Source organism: Perca fluviatilis, chromosome 4 (assembly GCF_010015445.1).
Source record: "Perca fluviatilis chromosome 4, GENO_Pfluv_1.0, whole genome shotgun sequence".
NCBI lineage: Eukaryota > Metazoa > Chordata > Actinopteri > Perciformes > Percidae > Perca > Perca fluviatilis.
Window position 1 is genome coordinate 26,469,751 of NC_053115.1, and position 18,250 is coordinate 26,488,000.

The window sequence follows — 18,250 nt, forward strand, 5'->3', positions numbered from 1 at the left end:
AAGATGATGCCTGCCGTTTAAGTTAGTGTGCTCACACCTAAATGCAACTTATAGTCTCCACACTGACCTGAACTATTTAAGTCACAGGCAGACCTCCATCTGAGAATAACTAATTATAATTAAAGTTGATGCATGAATGAAAATTGTGGGATTACTATTCTTTATTTCATGGGCTTTTCAGGATTGTTTGGATAATACATATATTATAGCTTAATTATACTATAATTAATACAACTTTAAAAAAGAACGAAGCATTTGAATACTGATTTGGACGTTGATTACCATGGCAACGATCGGAAATTTGAAGCATTCAGATCAGCCCTACTGCCGTCCCATTCAATGGTTTACCAACACCAAACACAAATACACACATTAGAGCTGTCACTTTAAAAGAAAAAATATCAACATTGATTGATTCTGTGCAATACAAATTTAATGTCTGTTGACAGCAAGTTGAGCCATGAGGGAATACAGTTTTCACATTGTTTGTTTTAACGGAAACATGTCCATTGAAGTGGAGAAATGTTCATATTACTAAACAGATAAACACAGTTAAATATGTAAATACACAGCCTGCAAGACACACATGCACATATGTGTTCCATTCCAGTCACCCACACACATATAGACAAACACAAGAGTGTCTGGCATGTTAAGAAAGCTGACAGATGGTAGAAGGTCTGGATTACGATTCCGGATGGACGTTTATCAACTCTTGAAGACACAGAAATGTTGTTATGTCTGATTTGCATGGAGAATCAGTCACTTCGATTTGGTGAGATAAGATCACAACTAAAGAAAAATATAATTATAGAGTGAAACAATATAATTATACAGGATCACACAGCATGCAGCGAACAGAAATCCTACAGAGTAGGCCAAAACCTGCCACCAGTAATTTGTCTCTTTAATGCGAGCAAAACAAACAGACTGAAGAGAAAGAAAACACCTACCACAAAAGATCACAAGAAATGTTATCAGCAATTGTTCCCGATTTAAAAAATAATTTACCTCTGTGAAACTTCAGACATATTTCTCATATATTCTTACAGTTGTTATGAAATGTCTGTCTTGCGGCCTTGTGTGTTGTCAGAACCTTTTCAGACGATGAGTCAGTCACCATGAATCAACACTCACCCAGCAGTAAAATAACACAAGTGGAAAACCAAGCCATAATAAACATAGTGTGCCAGTTTACTGAGTGCTAAGATAGCACTCGGGTTGTATTTCATCGGTTCATTCATTACATCAAAGCAGAACGGACGACAAGTTACTTTGTAACTCAAAAAATCTGAATCAGAAAATATTTTATAGGTAACATTTAGTGTATGGGGATAGCATACCCCATTCATAAAACAAATATAACACAACATGTTTCATGTCATCATAGGCGCCGATTTATGTTTTCCTCTGTGGGTGCTAACAGGAGCACGCCCTTTAAAAAAAAAAAAGTAGTCAAACATTTTTTGCATTTCAGAACCTTCCAGATAATGGACAGTGGCCGACGCGAACACACACGCCTATTAACTCGATAACAAAGCCGTAAAGTAGGCTTTCAACTCAGGACAGCGCCACTTCTCACAAATACAGATAGGATTGAAGATGAAAAGTTTAACTGACACGTAACGCGATCAGCTTCGTGGGAAATTAAGAATCAATGCCACCGACATAACCAATCACACTATGACAAACGCTCCGCTTAGCTCCTACTGCAATGTTTAATTTTAAATGAATCTGGGCCTACTGGCAGTCTGGCACACGTGGGTGCTCAGTATTTTCCGTGGGTGCTCGAGCTCCGGAGCACCCACGGTATTGGCGCCTATGCATGTTGTGATGTACATGCACAGATGTAATGTAAAAAGAGCTGGACTGATATGGCAAATTCAGGGAAGCAGGAGGATTTTAAAGTTCTGTTGTTTTCGGCAGTGGCCATGGTGTCTGGAAAAGTGCAGCTGCAGGCTACCAGTAAACTACGCTGTGTCGTCTTTGAAGAGTTTTTTTTCTTCAGACGTGCGCAACTAGGTGTGGTAGTAAAAAATTGTGGGAGAATCGCTGTTCCTGCTTGATTCTTCCTCCTGATTTCGATTATCGAAAATAAAAGCTCATTTCGATTGATATTTTTCAATTTAGAATGGAAATCGTGAAACCCCTAAAAATGATTACGGTATATTATTGTTATAGAAACTGAGAGAGCAATCTCAGAGGTAGGCCTGCTTTTATTTATTATGGCTTTTCATTTGAGATAATTTTTCATTTATTTCTGTTTTGCGGATGTATATTTTTCAAACAGGGAAGGAAACTGTATTGCATCCTGTATTTGATTTAATCACAGAGCTATGATTTTTGTCCATATCGCCCAGCCCTACTCCATCCAAAACCCTCTAGATCCACTTACATAGTTGTGCGTAAACTATGCAGGCAAACCGTCCCGACCGAGAGTGAGAACACAACTAACTTATTTGATCACCTTAGCCGCTACCACCCTTTTCATTGTTGTCTTAATCTTTTTAAATTTTTTAATAAAATTCTGAAGAGTCCATCATGTTTTTTTTTAAATCCTCTGTGTCCTCCTTGGCTACTAGCAACTGCGTGGAGGAGGGGTGGGGGCACGTGCGCGGTAAGGCTTGTATGATGTGGACGCAGCAACAGTTTTGTTGTCATTACTTAGAATTCCTCATGGGGGAGACAGAAACTACGCACTATAGCTTTAACATATAGAGTAGGTTTAGACCACAGTATAATTTACACAGGCCCAACAATTCCCCCAAGACCGACTGTACTTAAAAAAAAAAATCCTTTTATTAAAATTATGACCGGTGTGCCTTAAAAGATAAAGTAGTTACTTTCAAAATAAAGTGGTTAAATTCAACCTGAAACAGTGTTTTTTTAATCTGGGGGTTAAGACACCCTCGAGGACTAGTGAGATAAATCTGAGTGTGTGCAAAATGAGAGGAATTCTTAAAAAACTAAGACGCAAATACTGTTAATCATTTCTAGACTTTCCTGTAATCTTTGCTTTGTGTCTCATGGGTTTCTGGCTCAATTTATTTTTTCAGAAATTATTATTATTCCAAAAACACAAGAAGGAGAAAAAACATTTACTTTAACTGGTCACAACTAGTAGACTTATGCAACTGGAGACGAGGGATGGCAGGAAGACAATGCTTAGATTTAAGGGGCCACGAGCTAAAAAAGATTGGAAACCACAGACTTAAAACATGAACATCAATCACCAGCCAGTACCAATACACAGTATCAAACTGTCCTGCACCTTCACAGGTCTGCTAGACCTGCAGGAAATGGCTCTGCACTGCAGCATATCCTTCCATCAAATTTGAGCCTGTGAAAAGCTGGAACTGAAACTGGGGGGTCTGATTTAGGATTTGGCCAAATCAGGACAAAAACACTTCCCCGCAAAATGCCCCTCTCATGTCTTGAGACAGACAAAGCCTTGCACTGTAGGGGCAGGCAGTGTGTGCATGAGCAGAATGAAATGACGTGGATGATACTGAACCCTCTCTGGTGTTAAGTGTTAAGGTAAGTGTAAGAATTTCTCACTGATCAAAATCAAAAACTGAGACAGATTAATCCTATTACTGTCTATTAAACATCAAAGAAGGACGAAACAAAGTGTTGGCTTAATAGCTGCACAATCAGACAGTCAGCAGTTTGGTAATGGAATAGTTGGAGGACGGAGAGGGCACAGGGGGTTGGAGAAAAAAAAAACATGGCATAGGAAAATACAGAAAATGGAAAAATATCACCTCCCTGAATTGAGCAGGATTATTATCTGCTCTCCCACAATGACTTACAGTACTCTGGCCAAAATGGCTTTCATTTCAAAATTACAAAGCAACAATGCCCTATACTATCTTTCAATTTGTGATGCAGTTTCCCTTTTTGAAGCAATACACAGTCCAGCATTCTGTCTAATAATTGTTTTTATATATTCTCATTGTGCTTATACTGCAATCTATAAGTCAATCTAACAATAATTGCTATTTTTTCACAGTATGACATGAATGTGCTTCTAATTATACACCTTTGTCACTGAACCATTTACTGTAGTATATGACTCACGTTTAAACTTGTCAAGTTGTTGCATGAAATTAAAGGAAATGTACTTAGAGGAAAAAAATCTTTAATGGCTTCATAGTGAAGCACTCACTGTGAACGACCGTGTTGTCACTGGCCCACTGAACGAGTGGGTTTGGTTGAAGTGAGATGCCTCGATGGGCTGATACTAGTTTATCTTGATTTAGCTGTCATTCTCCCAAATGAGCTGCTAAATCAATTGTGACACAGGGCCGTCATTCTACTGTGTCACTGGAAGGTTGATAGTGGAATAAAAACCATCAGAACAAGGTGAGATGAGGCATGAAATTTCATCACATGAACCTGTTTTTTAAGAATTCACCGTATGAGGGCCACAACAAGGTCCATGTCAGACACGTTCTCATCACTTACTGGAAATACTGTTTGATTTGGACGAGGAGTGGCGCTGGGAGTTAGCCTGGCTCTGCCCTACTACGTACTTCCGCTCAATTTTCATTTTCCCTCAGTACTACGTCTGGGTTTGCGGTATATTCTTGGGTTTTCTCCAGTCAAAATCTTACCGGTCCAATCACCGAACAGAGGCAGTGGCTGAGAACGATGACATTGAGGTTCGGTAACCTTCGGTGAGTTCCGTAATGGCGGCGGAGAAAGATGCGAGCAAAGTCATTCGGTCTGTTGTGGCAACGGTGCTGAATATCCAGAAGTTAAAGCCCGAGCAAAAACAATCTTTGCTGAGTTTTGTTGGTGGCCATGACGTTGTGGCCCTCCTCCCCACGGGGTTCGGGAAAAGTTTGATTATCCAGCTCACTCCGTTATTGGTGAAGGAGTTGGCTAAGGCGAACGCTAGCGATGCTAAGCCAACGTCACGACCAAACATTAGCGATTGGTTACGGCAGATCCAGAGTGGCTCTGGGCAGATCCAATAGTTTTAAACTTCAACAGAGTACCCGCCTTCAAGGAAGTTAACACTGAGCCGATCATAGTTTGGTCATAAACAACACAGGATCTTGCTGTTCCATAAATTTGTCTGACGATTTTGGCGTCATGCCCGACAGAAGTTCACGAATCTTGTCAGCTCTCCAGTTAAACATTTTGGTTGCCGTCTTAATGTAAATCACCCTCCTTCTTCACCTTTGGATGTTTGTTACCTTCCAGTTTTGCGCAAGCGGAATGAAACATCATCAACACGCCCTTTAGCTTGCTGTGAATTTTCACACATTCGGCGCAGAGAGATTTTGTACTAAGGAACTGGTCGCTTATGATCGATCCAACTGATTCGGACATTTGCGTTCTCACATAGAGCACCCCCGGGTTAAGTCTAGATAATTTCAGGTTTGCAGTGCATGTATGAAAGTGACTTAAAAGTGTAGGAAACCGCAATAAAAAACATACAATAAACAGCAACTAATTTCCAACCAAGCAGTGATGAAACAGAAACACAGTGTAAAGAGCCATATAAAATAAAACCCACTTGCTGGATTTCAAGGACTGTAACTAAATTCCTATCAATCATACAGAAAACAATGGACAGAAAAAAAACACAATTCTACCGCAAGATCAATACCTTACTTTTCAAGAGAATTCAGTTATTTTACCTCTGATCTAATTTTGTCTGACTCCAAATTCTAAATGAAAACAAAAAGCATGCATTTAAATTAGTAGATTTCATTACGTTTTCTATAGAAGTCCTGCTCAGTTTATTGCTTCATTCCAAATGAGTACAAGCCCTGCGGGTAAAAGATAAAATGCTACTCAATGCTCAAATAAGATGTTTTAAAATAAGGTGACAGGGAGGAAATGGTTCTTACAGAAAACCAATAATCAACTAATAAAAAAAAAAAATGATTACATAGGTTTTCAGTACAAAGGTTGACTTGAATATCAGCATCAAAGACAAACCAAACATAGCTTCTCTTTCTTTCCTTCTTTCTGTCCTTCTTTGTTGTCAAAGAGAGAAAAGAGAACATGATTTCCTTTGGTACATTAACTAACATTTACTGATTTTACCAAACAGGCCTGAAGCTCAAATGTTAGCAGGAGCAGAGGCTCAACTGGGGCAAAATAACCATTAACTCACTAAAAAGGATTGCAACAAAGCAGATGGTGAAGGTGGAGCTTTGACCACAAAACAGCTGCAGAATGGATCGGCTCGCTCATTCAAAGAGTAATGAAAGAAACTGTCAACTGCTGATATCTGCCATCCTCCTCACAGTATGCTGTGTGGCCGGGTTTCCGCTTTATGCATATACTTTGACTGAGATCGACACAGATAGCTTTTACCTTACAAGCTGTCATGCAGCTTTTTTTTAAGCATAGACACGCTCAGAGATGAGTCATGGTAGTAGCAAATGCAACACTAAAAGCAAACATTAACAACATTCAGACTGCGAATTTGATTTTAAAAAGTATGGCGTCAGGTTTATGTAATATCTTCTGAGCACGATAAAACATGCTCACAAATTATGTCATTTCTCTGCCAATGGTGAGTTCCCAGACCCAACATCTTGATGTGGGTCTGGCCTGTCAGGCTATTACATTACAGTACTTGTCTTGCATTGCCAGACCTATGTCTACATCACTGTGGAGTTAAGTCTAGCTACACCACAAAACACTCTAGGTTGTTTGCATTTCTTTAAACCAATCACAATCGTCTTGGGCAGCACCAAGTTCCAGATGCAGCGACGGTGCCTCTGAACAGTAGTCTGGGGAAGGAACTTGTTTTGATGGAACATTTGCATCCTGCAAAAGAAAACACCACATAAAAAATTAAATGGAGTTAACTGTTCACACAAAACAGTAACATGAGCTATATAAATTCACTGGATTAATGGTTATATTTACTCTTACCAGTTTATCGCCGCATGTACTTCGTCCACAGCAATCCTCGCCAATCGGTCACAAAACGTCCCAATTAGATAGTAAATGCCATAAACATATTCTTTGTAAATCTTTGTACAATCATTTATCGAGAAAAAAAAACCTGCCTTATTGCACGATTTACATTTTTGTTAAAATTTTTCAGCTTGTTAGCTAAGAGGTAGTCTATATCCACGACGTTCCACTTCCGGGATTTTTCTGGTGCCGACAGAAATTCCACCAGATGTCCCTCATTTCGGCCAGATGTCCGTCACCTTCTGCTTTCTTTGTGTTGGCATTCTAAACTCCGGTAGATTTATGAGGACTATGGTTAACTGCTCCTCAGATCTCTGCAGGGTAAATCCAGACAGCTAGCTAGACCATCTGTCCAATCTGAGTTTTCTGTTGCACGACTAAAACAACCTTTTAATGTACACATGTTCCCCAAAAACAAGTTCATTCCTGAGGCTATTTAACAGAGGCACCGTTGCTCCGTAGCTTAGCGCCGCCCAAGACGATTGTGATTGGTTTAAAGAAATGCCAATAAACCAGAGCACACAGCATCCCATCCAGGAATGCTGTGTGGACTAGCCAGACCCTCCTTTGCAGCACTGTGGTGGAAGGTCTGGCAAATCGTGACTAGCTAGGAGGTTGTTGAAGCTGGACATTGTCAGGCTTATAATCAAGTGGGTAAGCTTCGCTTCAGAACTCGAACCTCCTATGGCGCCATTTTGATGCTACAACAATATCACCTCTGTTAGCATTCCATTGACTGCCATTCATTTTGACGTCACTTTGACAGCAAATAACTTTACATCTGAAGTGTTTAAAGACTCTATTTGTCCATTGTTTATTTCTAAAGAAACACGACAATGTATAAAAGGTTCCATTACCTTGTATCTCACATTATGGCTCCGTAGCAGACGTTTTTGTAAAAATAGGCTAACGATTGTGTCATAACCAAGCGACTCACTGTCACATAGTAGAGGAATTACCGTATAGTACAGGAGAAGCTCGCAGGCAGTTTCAACTTACATTAGATGTTTAGGTTTAATTACTAATGTTAACTAGCATTTTAGTTAGCAAGAATTAGCCTGTGCCCATGTTATCTCCTTATATATACCAACGCTCTCTGTCTCTGCAAAATTGGTAATGAATGAGATTTCTCTTGGCACAGCTACCAGAAGACTTACAACTTTCAGACAGGTTGCTCACGTCACATTTACGTTGTCTCTCTCAGTTGGAGGCTGCGCAGTAACGCTCAGCGCCCACTGGAAAAGTGCTTCTAATATCTTTCACTGGTCTCCGTCCAGAGCAACGGGATCTGTTGGTCCATTCTTATATACTGTCTATGCTTATAATGGCAATGGACTTTCGTTGATCCATACTATACTTGAAATAACAGCCAGTATATTCATAATTGCTAATCTTCCTTAAAAATGTATTATTCAATACGGTGGTTCATTATTTACATGTTTTTACCAGCAATGTTATCGTGTATAAAATCCCACATTAATTCATGAGAGAAAAAGGCTCAGAGACAGCAGCTCAGGGCAATCTCTAATAAACTATTCATAGTCTGTGCTGTATCCAGCACTAAATATTATTTGCTTTACTTTTTGTTGACAGTTTAAAGCACTTAACCCATGAGGGTTGAGAACAATTTAACTGCCTAACACTAATTATGGCATGGCATGCAAGAGCAGCATAGTAACAGCACAGGTATGGATCAAATGTAAAAAGAATGATCACATAGTTTCATGTTTCATTTTTTGTTTCTGAGACCTCCTGAGACAGATGATTTGCCATTGCAAGAGAGTTGAGAAGGTTTCTACACACATGGCAAGGTGCATAAACAATAACTCAGTATGTCAGCTTCTGAGTCTCCAATGTTAAAATGTTAAGAACAAGAGCATGAACTAAGGATAAGGGAAAATGTCAGAATGATGCTGAAGGCCGGTGGTCTCTTGCATGCAAAATCATTTTTCTTCTACTTTTCTTCCTCTAAATGGATCATTTTTTTTGTACTCTTGTGTGGTCCCCTTTACTGCTGAAACTAGCCACTTCAGTGAATGTGAGATGCTTTGTCCAGCCAGCAGTAAACTGTAATGTCAGAAAAAGGAGCCACCAAAAGTATTTCCAGTGAGCATTAAAGGCTAGAATGCACTGAGCTTGTTATTCCTGGGTCACCGCTGCTCTATTGTGCTACTTATGCACCACAGAATAAAATAAATGAAACGTATGAAAGAAAAAATACTTTTTCTTTACACTGAACAAGAGCCAAACTTTAGCTATGGTTGAGTTGAAAATGAAATCCCTGTTAGGATCTCCTGCTGATATACGAGTCAAGAGGGACAGACCTGGTTGTACAATCTGTGATGCGTGTCAGCTTTATGAACACATCTGCTACGCAAATGAATAATGTAATCATCTGACATATCTTGTCTGTGATCATGAATTATCTTTTCCCCAACTGCTTGTCACAGCGGCTCCCACTTCTTGGCGAACAAAACTAAAATGTTCTTGAGCTACAGTTCCTGGTCCTCGTGTTAACGTTACATAAGGTTGGAGTAAAATATTCATCAAGCTGCTCTGGACCTAATCTGTATGCAGCTGAGTGCTGAGGAAACACTTTTTCTGTAAACCTGCAAACTACACCAGGGTGGTGCTGCTGCTGCTGGGTTTAAAGTGGTTTGCGTGCAAATGTGCTTGATTGCTTTTGTGTATGCTTGAGTTTCTTTGTGTAAGTGTACATAAACATGGTATGTGTGTATGCGAGTGGTACAGTTTTGTACGTGTGTGTGTGTGTGTGTGTGTGTTTGTGTGTCCGCTTGGGCAAGAATACAGTAATGTGCATGTCTACATGTCTAAGAGACTGCCCGTCTTCATCTGTATGCTGAGTTTGTACTCGTGTGCATGCATTGCCTCCATTTAAAGCAAACATTTATGTCTAGCTGCAGTGCTAGTAGACGTGGTTGTCCCTCTTCCCTCTGCATGCTAGATCATGCAGCAAATGATGTCTTGCTGGTGCAGGGCGTGTAACGAGACAGTCGTAAAGTTGGTTATCTTCCGGGGGCCATCAGCAGGTCCATCAGGACCAGGAGAACCAACTGGCATCTGGCTGACCTGTAGATTCCTGGGAAGCCATAACTCCACAGACCCCTCCTAAATGACCGCACACCACTCTCCATAAAAAAGGTTTACTGTTTAATCTATATAACTGACCAGACCACTTTACATCACGCCAAGAGCTTTGTCTCTTTTTTGATTGTTGTAATGACCGTTATTCAATTAGAGTGGATGTTGATTGATTAGCGACTACCTTGGGTAAGTGTTTGATTTTCAATACAGTGGTTCAGAAACCCAAGTGATAGAAACTGAAGATAAACTGGTAAAAAGTGTTGATCTACTCAACCTGCCATCTGAATGAAGCTGCTTTCTTAACCTCAAGCTGTCTGAATGTGAAAAGTCAGAAGCGGGGAATGCTAATATATACATTGAAGGATAAAGAGAAAGGAGATCAGAGAAATCTAAATTAAATATGCAAGGACACCACTTACGTGCATTAATGAAGAGGGAATGAGCACTGTGCTAATGACGAAGGATTTAAGGCTTCCATGTGAGAGAGGGATCAAGAACACGCTGCTGGCGGGGCTCATTACTGTGGCCCACACCGACTCCTACCTGTGTGAGCGCACATATACGCATATTTAATGTGTGAGAGACAGGAAAAAATGAAGAGTTCATGCACAGGGCTTTAAATGACTATGTGTTTATCAACGGGTAGATATAAAGCACACCCATTCATAAATAAGCTGAGAAAAAGAATAACATACATACATTAGAACAAATAATAGATGCAAAAAACTATTCTGTCACACTGAGTTCACTCTGGGTAAACACTGGGGGCCTCGACAAGCAGGATACATCCCATGTGGTTTGTAACACTCTTGAATCAGAGATCTTAGCAAATCATACATATACTGCAGGCTGTTGCTGTGGAGTATTAGATGAACTAATTGACAAAAAAAACATAAAAAAACAACTAAATAAAAGCCTTGTATCCACCCTTACCAAAATCTGGGGATGTGCCATAGACACAAAATTAGTGGACGTAGCGAGCGTCTCCATCTTGTTTTTCTTGCAACTGGATGTGACGATTTTTGACGAGAGTGTTGAGCTAGGGAGGATGATGCGGCCGCGGGGCTAGGTTTAAGTAACTTCTGCATTGACTTCACTTATCAGACCCGAAAGCTTGTCCACTAAATTTACAGTCTATGGGCTGTACCCAAATCCAATTGGGCTATTTGATGCAGATTTTATGTAGTGAGGCGGTTCGTACATTTTATCATCTATATTTACATATATATTACCTAACCAAGAACTATGACTAATGCTGGGGTATTCATGGTCTCGGCCCAGTTACACTAAAGTGCAGCACACCTAAAGACCCACCTTCCCACCCTAAACTCCTACAGTGTAACGTGAAGTCTCATGTATTACCCTCAAAACTCACTATACTCACATCTAATACTATACTTATCAGTGATGTAAAGACACCAGATTCACACAGTTTATTATTTAAATTAAAAGTTTGTGTCCTAATCATAGCTAATAATAGCTCACTATCACACTGCAGAGAATCTCTCCAGCATGGCATTGGCATAGTGTTGATTGCACTGGAAGGCAGAGGAGGGAACAGTGCCAGTCTGGTCTGGTTCAAGAGTAGAAACACTAATTACAATAAGTTTGCAGTTGTGTAATTTTGAGACAAGACAAGGGCTGTAAAAACTTCTAACCTTGCATGAGGTTATCCTGGTTTGCTGCATCAACTATCAAAATGGGGTGCAAATCTGCAGATCCGCAATTGACAATCCGAATCTTAAACATTTAAGGGGCAGCCCCAGCAAAATCCACAATTATAAGGGATGCTGTGATCGGTAAGGTTAGGGTTAATTTTGGTGACAGTAAACACCTGGCCTTCTGAGGTGTCCTTAAGTAAGACACTGAATCAGCCTCAAAAACAAAACAAGAGGGAATATTGTTTGGATCAGGCATGAATTTTCATGCCAGATAAAGGGGAAGGTAAACTTTGGAAGCAGGAGTATAATCAGCTTATTAGGAGAATGCAAAACACAGCGGATCTGAAATACATTTTGAAGTTGGTTTTGAAGTCTTAGTGGTATCTGTGGAAGAATCCCTCATTTTAATTACCACAAAATTTAAATAAGCCACTACCTCGCCGGTCCCAATGAAAGGAATTTGAGTAATATGAGTAATATATGTGTAATTGCCCTTGAGACAATTTAAAACACATGACAGTACTTTATAAAAAGTAATTCTTTCAAAAGTAAAAAAGGTGTATTATTTTGCAGTGAGTCGAGCAGTAAATAGCAATCACACCTTCAGTAAAGTAGAAAGAGCTATTACGCTTGCCATGCCCGGCTGGATGGAAAATAAAATATGCGCTAAATAATTCATCAAATGTTTGAATGTCTATGAACGGAACATATTTTTTCCACAGTGTAAGCAGATGTGTGCAACAAACTGATTGGAAGACAGGCCATGGGGATAAAAATGAAATCAAGTAGTAGCCTATTAATCACTTCTGTATTGTGACAGGCAATACCGCTCACTGCTTAGCAACCAACTCCTGCAGGGCAACAGTCAGAGTGATGAGATTTACCAATCGTATCTTCTCTCTAAAGTGTCCATTGTGTGGCAGCAGATCTCTAACACATATTGTTCTCTCACACTGTTCAGCACCTCCTGTTGTTTTTCAGCCAGTGTGATTAATTATTCAAGCAAATATATAAGAGGATCAATAAAGCAAAAACATCCCAAATCACAGGTATAAATGTCAAACAGTATTCAACAGCAGATACAGCTCATGTTCTTTGTTCAGTTCATTTCACACATACCAAGTGGGCAATCAAACCTAAATAAACAAAATCACTGTGCTGTTGTGATGTCTTACCTTGAACAGGCGCAGTATGTTGGCCACCATGATGGAGACGGAGCTGGAGGAGGCTCCAATGACGCCCACCACCCTCTCAGGTTTGGTGATGATTGGTGCTCCCCCACCCAGACATTTGACGTCTGTCCCGTCCTTTTCGATCAGGGCCTGCACGAAGGTGAGTGACTGCTCCAAGGCGTGAGTGTCCCTGGAACAGGTGTCCAGGATACGCGCCCCTAGCGTGATGTTGGGCAGCAAATTATGGTCATTATTGATGCGGTCGAGTGCAAAGAGCATGGCCTCCAGTCTGTGTATACCCTTCTCCTTCTTCAGCTCCCCACATGGCTTGCCATCGTGGCCCCTAGCGTGTACTGGGAAGAGCCCACCTAGGGAAATATCCCCGTCAATGCGGATGGAGTTCAAATGTGTGTGTCCCGGCCCTTTGGCTTTGGCAGCCTGAGCGGCCTTGAGGGAGCTGTACAGAAGAAGAAGAAGAAAAAGCAGCAGCAGCGCCAAAATCCGGCTGGTCCGATCCGGTCTATAAGCCGGGGGTTGAAACATGGCCGCGGCCCAAGCACAGACCCACACGGTACAACCAAACCCAGCAATCAGAAAACAACAGAAGCCAGGTATTATTTTATGATGGCCAGGGGGTTAATTGCAATACCTCTTGAAGCAGTTGGCACCGAAAAGGATTCCTCTCATGTCTCTCCCCTCTCTCCAGGATTCAATTTATGTTGAATATGAGCTTTGCTATTTCACACGATGTAATCCGGTTCTCTTCTCCTCTTTCACTCCCTCACTCCATCATCTGACCACGGTGGTGGGCAGCTGCTCCGGTGTCTGTTGTTATTCACACACTTGCCTATGGAGATCCTTCACTTGGGGCATTAGAAAGAACAAAGGTGAACGATAAGCTTTTTCTCTCCGTCTCCCCCCCCTCTGTGTCTCTTTCCTCTCCGCCTCAATCAGAAGTTTTTAATCTCCCCTGTTCCCCCTGGGCAGGGATTTGGTATATGTCAGAGCCCCCAGGCCTGCTTAGGTCCACAGGCTTCAGAGTGAATTCCTGAAAGATGAAAAAGAGAAGAGTAGTTAGACAGTGCACTGAGAAAACTGAAAAAAAGGCAAAGGGATTTGTATTGGTATGAGTTTTTCAATACCTCTTTTTTTGCTTAACCTTTTCATTGCAGCATTATGTGGAACAAAGAGACAGTTCTGCTCTCAAACTAATTTCTTTCTCTTCTATAGTCTTCCTACGTCTACCATTTTGAAATCCAACAGGTTTCTATGGACACTCAAGGTTGACAGGGCTGAGAGTCAGATACCCACGCTTCATATTCATCTATTAACCTTGTCGGCGGACGCACTCAGCCACTGTCACAATAGAAGTGTGGTATTCTTTGACCATTATGTTTTCTTATTTTTGCTGTTGATTTCACATCAAACAGATTTTACATCAAATTGAAAAAGTGCTGCCTGTTTTACGGTTCCAGTAATACAAAAATGTGTTGTTGCCGTTGGCAGTAGCAGTTTGGATGCTGTTCTGTGTTGGTGATTTGCTAAGAAATCAATATTTTCTAGAAAATGTACCACCATTGCTGCCACATTACTTCTTCAAAGCCTGACAAAGCGTCGGAAACATCAAGGTTTTAAAGGGAAGTTCAAAAGGACTAAATAAGCTACGGATAAAGCTGATATCTCTTTGTGCCAAATGGACCTCTCCAGCATTACCCAGGTATTTCTGCTTACTACAGGCAAAATCAATTACATATATTATAATGGAATGGAATTCATAAGTGGGTCTCAAAGTCTCTTAAGCTTGTCTAAAGTCTGTGCCTTGCGTTCTAGCAAAGTACAACAAACCAATGGGGGCATAGTTTAAGACATGAGTTTGAAATTGTAATTATGCTATTACAGATGGAGAGCAGTTTTTATTGGCAAAAAAATACCCACCCACCTTAAGAAATCACTGCAATAAGAAAGCTGACTTCTGATTCGAAGCAGCCATGAACACAGCGGAAGATACTGTACATTTTCAGAATGACTGAACTATCATCCAGAACACTGGTGCCTGTTATTTTGCCCATGAAGGGTTATAAATAGTTTACACTTAGTGATCACACAGAAACAGAGCTTCAATACCTTGAAAACATAAAGCCTAACACCTTATTTTCACCTCTCTGATGACAGATGTAGGACTGCAACTAACATCATTTTCATTATGAATTAATCTTTATTTTCAGATGAATCGATGAGATGTTAAACATAAAACATAAAGAAACATTTACATAATCATTTCCCAGAGCCCAAGGTGAGCTTTTTGTGATCAAGATACTCCAAAAACAGCAAAGATGTTTACTTTACTACATTGTAAGAATGTAAAAAGTGACTAATCCTCACACTGGAGAAGCTGGAACCATCAAGTTGACATAATTGATTAATAGATCATCAAAATAGTCGATCAACTCATTGATTAATCAACTAATTGTTGCAGCTTTCTACCTAACTACATCTGTTTTGATGTGGCTCTGTTTATTGTCTCACTGTTGTGACGATTATTAGATTAGATTCTGTACAGATTTCAAGCTGGATTTTGAGTTTCTAAACTACATTCTGTCATGCACATCTACACACTCTGACACTATCATTTCCTCCCTTTTCTTTTTTTCTTTTTCTCTTTTCTGACACACACAATGCATGCATGTCATAAAGACACGAAATATGCCACTACAAGCTACCTTGTATGTTCATATCTACACCCTGTTCATTCCTGAAGCTGAAATAGGCTCTGAAGGAACAAGCTCCCTGCACACGGTAACAGAATAGAGCTGTAGACATTGGTTTTCCAGCAGAGTGGGTTGAAGCCTTGGAACAGCAACGGCTGAGATTCATTGAGAGCATATTGGAAGTGACAAGGTCCTTTGAATACACCCAACTACCTCCTACTGAGTGAAAAGTAATTTTTCAGAGTTGATTCACTGCAGGTTCACTTTAACTGCTGCAAAGCAGATGACAACTGGAAAGCAAGCCAGCTCACCTTAGCCCCTGTAACCAAATACAAACACTGCACCAGCATATCTAACATCAGAGCATACACTGAGGCGAAGGCAGTGAGCTGCCAGCATCCTTTGGTATAGATAGGCAAAAGAAGAAAATACAGCTGTACAAATTGAAGAGTTAAAAAAAAACTGTTCTGCAAGACTGGAGATTTCAAGACCGATGTTATCAAACCTCATGTTTGTACAAAAGAGCTGGTGGGGAGACAGCTCGTATGTCTCCTTCAGACTGAAAAACAGCCAGCCAATCTGAAGGAGTATCACGAGTGCAACTGAAGGAAAAACATCTTACACCTCACAAGATTACATCGAGCATTATCATGTTAATCATCTTGTTTTGTTTAGTGTCAGATGTTTCCTCTTTGATAAGGATGTAGGTGATTCACTCTTTAATCTTAAAGAGCTGTGCTTTAGGTGAGGGCTGGCTATATCCACTGAATAAATCATTCACACTACCATCACTCTTATGTGTTGACCTATGAATCCCATTTTAAATCAAGTATAATTTTATTATAAGTATCTGGGTTAAGGCAGGCCACCTTTCAGAGCTCTATTCAACATGACATGTAGTGATCAAGTAACCGAATGGAAAGTGCAGAGAAAGTGAAATCCGGCTATACATTATCAATGTTTTTACTGTATATCTTATTTCCAGAATTCAGCGGTATTATACTGATAATCTAACTCAGACTTGATTCTTTGTATAATATTACAACTTTCAAGTCTGATACACTGTAAACCAACCTCAGTTTTGGTTTGCTTTTCAAGCATTGCAATGAACACAGTGGTAACAAAGAAGTCACAAGGGTGCTAAATGAGAAGACAAAATGTGTGTATACCGCAGTGATGGAGTACTCAAGTCCTGGACTCAGACTCGAGTGTGACTCAAATCGCTATTCTCTGGACTCGTGACTCGACTCGGACTGGACTCAGAGTAGAGCTGGGCAATATATCGATATTTTTCAGCAGCAGGGGGAAAGGGTTAAGGTTAACAGAAAGTTTGCTGATCTGGGACCACCCTGTCGGATCAGCAAATTTGCTGTTTTTGCAGGTTAGCCCCACCAGCCCGCTGTGACCCCCAGCACTGGAGTTTGCGCTGGCTGAATTTGAGTTGCTGCAGCCACTTACTGAAGGTCATTCTCCAGAGCTGCCATCCGCTCTCCTCCCGGCGATGTACTCTCCTCGCAGCAGGGAGGCAAGCTAATTCTTGGCTAATTTGTTGTCAAATTCAGTAAATTTCCAAGCTAATGTAGTTGTCATATTTCAAAGAACACGCGTGAGCGTAGGGCTGCTCGATTATGGAAAAAAATATAATCACAATTATTTTGGTCAATATTGAAATCACGATAATTTAACACGATTACTCGTTGACTTCTGGAAAGATGTTGCAATTATTGAACTTAAAAAAAAGTGGAAAAAGTTAAATAAATCAACAGTAAAAAAAACACAAACAACTGTGAACTTTGCCTTAATACTTTTCCTATTTAAACTTTATTTTTTCATTTAGAACACAAGAGAAAATAAGAGTTTTCTTGCAAAACGTAATGAGCTAAATAATTGTTTTTCTCGATTATTCTGTTTTTGTGATCATTGGGAGCTGACTACAGCCGTACGTGAGCGTGGTTGTTTATTTGGTTGTCCTGACTTTGTGACTAGTCATTGACGTCCTGCTACTGTTTCAGTTGCTCATCCTAAAAGTGGAGTGGACAGGACGATCAAAAATGCGAAATCTAGCCTATACAAAGGGGAACACTGCGTAATGGCACACTTTAATAAACATGTACAACGCAGACTTGGGAAAAATAACTTACCAGCCACAAAATGTCAAAGATAGCTGCAAGAATTACTGGAGATTCATATCAGGAGAACAACCTTTCCTCAGGTGCTAAAGCAAGTTTCAGAATAGACTATTCACTCATTTCAAAAGGCCATACAATAACCTTCAGGCAAATAAGAGTGTGTTGTTACATGGCCATGCCAGCTACAGCAGCAGCTGAATCAATTCAATTTTATTTATAGTATCAAATCATAACAAGAGTTATCTCAAAACACTTTACAGATAGAGTAGGTCTAGACCACACTCTATAATTTAAAAAAACCCAACAATTCCAGTTATTCCCCCAAGAGCAAGCATTTAGTGCGACAGTGGCGAGGAAAAACTCCCTTTTAGGAAGAAACCTCGGGCAGACCTAGGCTCTTGGTAGGCGGAGTCTGACGGTGCCGGTTGGGGGTGTGATGAACAGTGGCAATAACAGTTACAATAAAGATAATGGAACAGTGACTAGAAATAGTAGCTGTAGTAGTTCATGGCATAGCAGGGCACTGC

General features: G+C 40.4%; 1 protein-coding gene across 2 annotated transcripts in view; it reads right to left on the minus strand.

The window, feature by feature from the left end:
* The window catches only part of LOC120557963 (metabotropic glutamate receptor 4-like), a 158,796-nt gene extending 145,005 nt beyond the window's left edge, over positions 1-13,791 (minus strand). For both annotated transcript variants that reach the window (XM_039798712.1, XM_039798714.1), the window contains exon 1: positions 12,890-13,791. In XM_039798712.1, the coding sequence (XP_039654646.1) occupies positions 12,890-13,429 (540 nt within the window). In that variant the 5' untranslated portion in view covers positions 13,430-13,791. The remainder of the gene's footprint in view (positions 1-12,889) is intronic.
* Between the last annotated feature and the right edge of the window lie 4,459 nt (positions 13,792-18,250).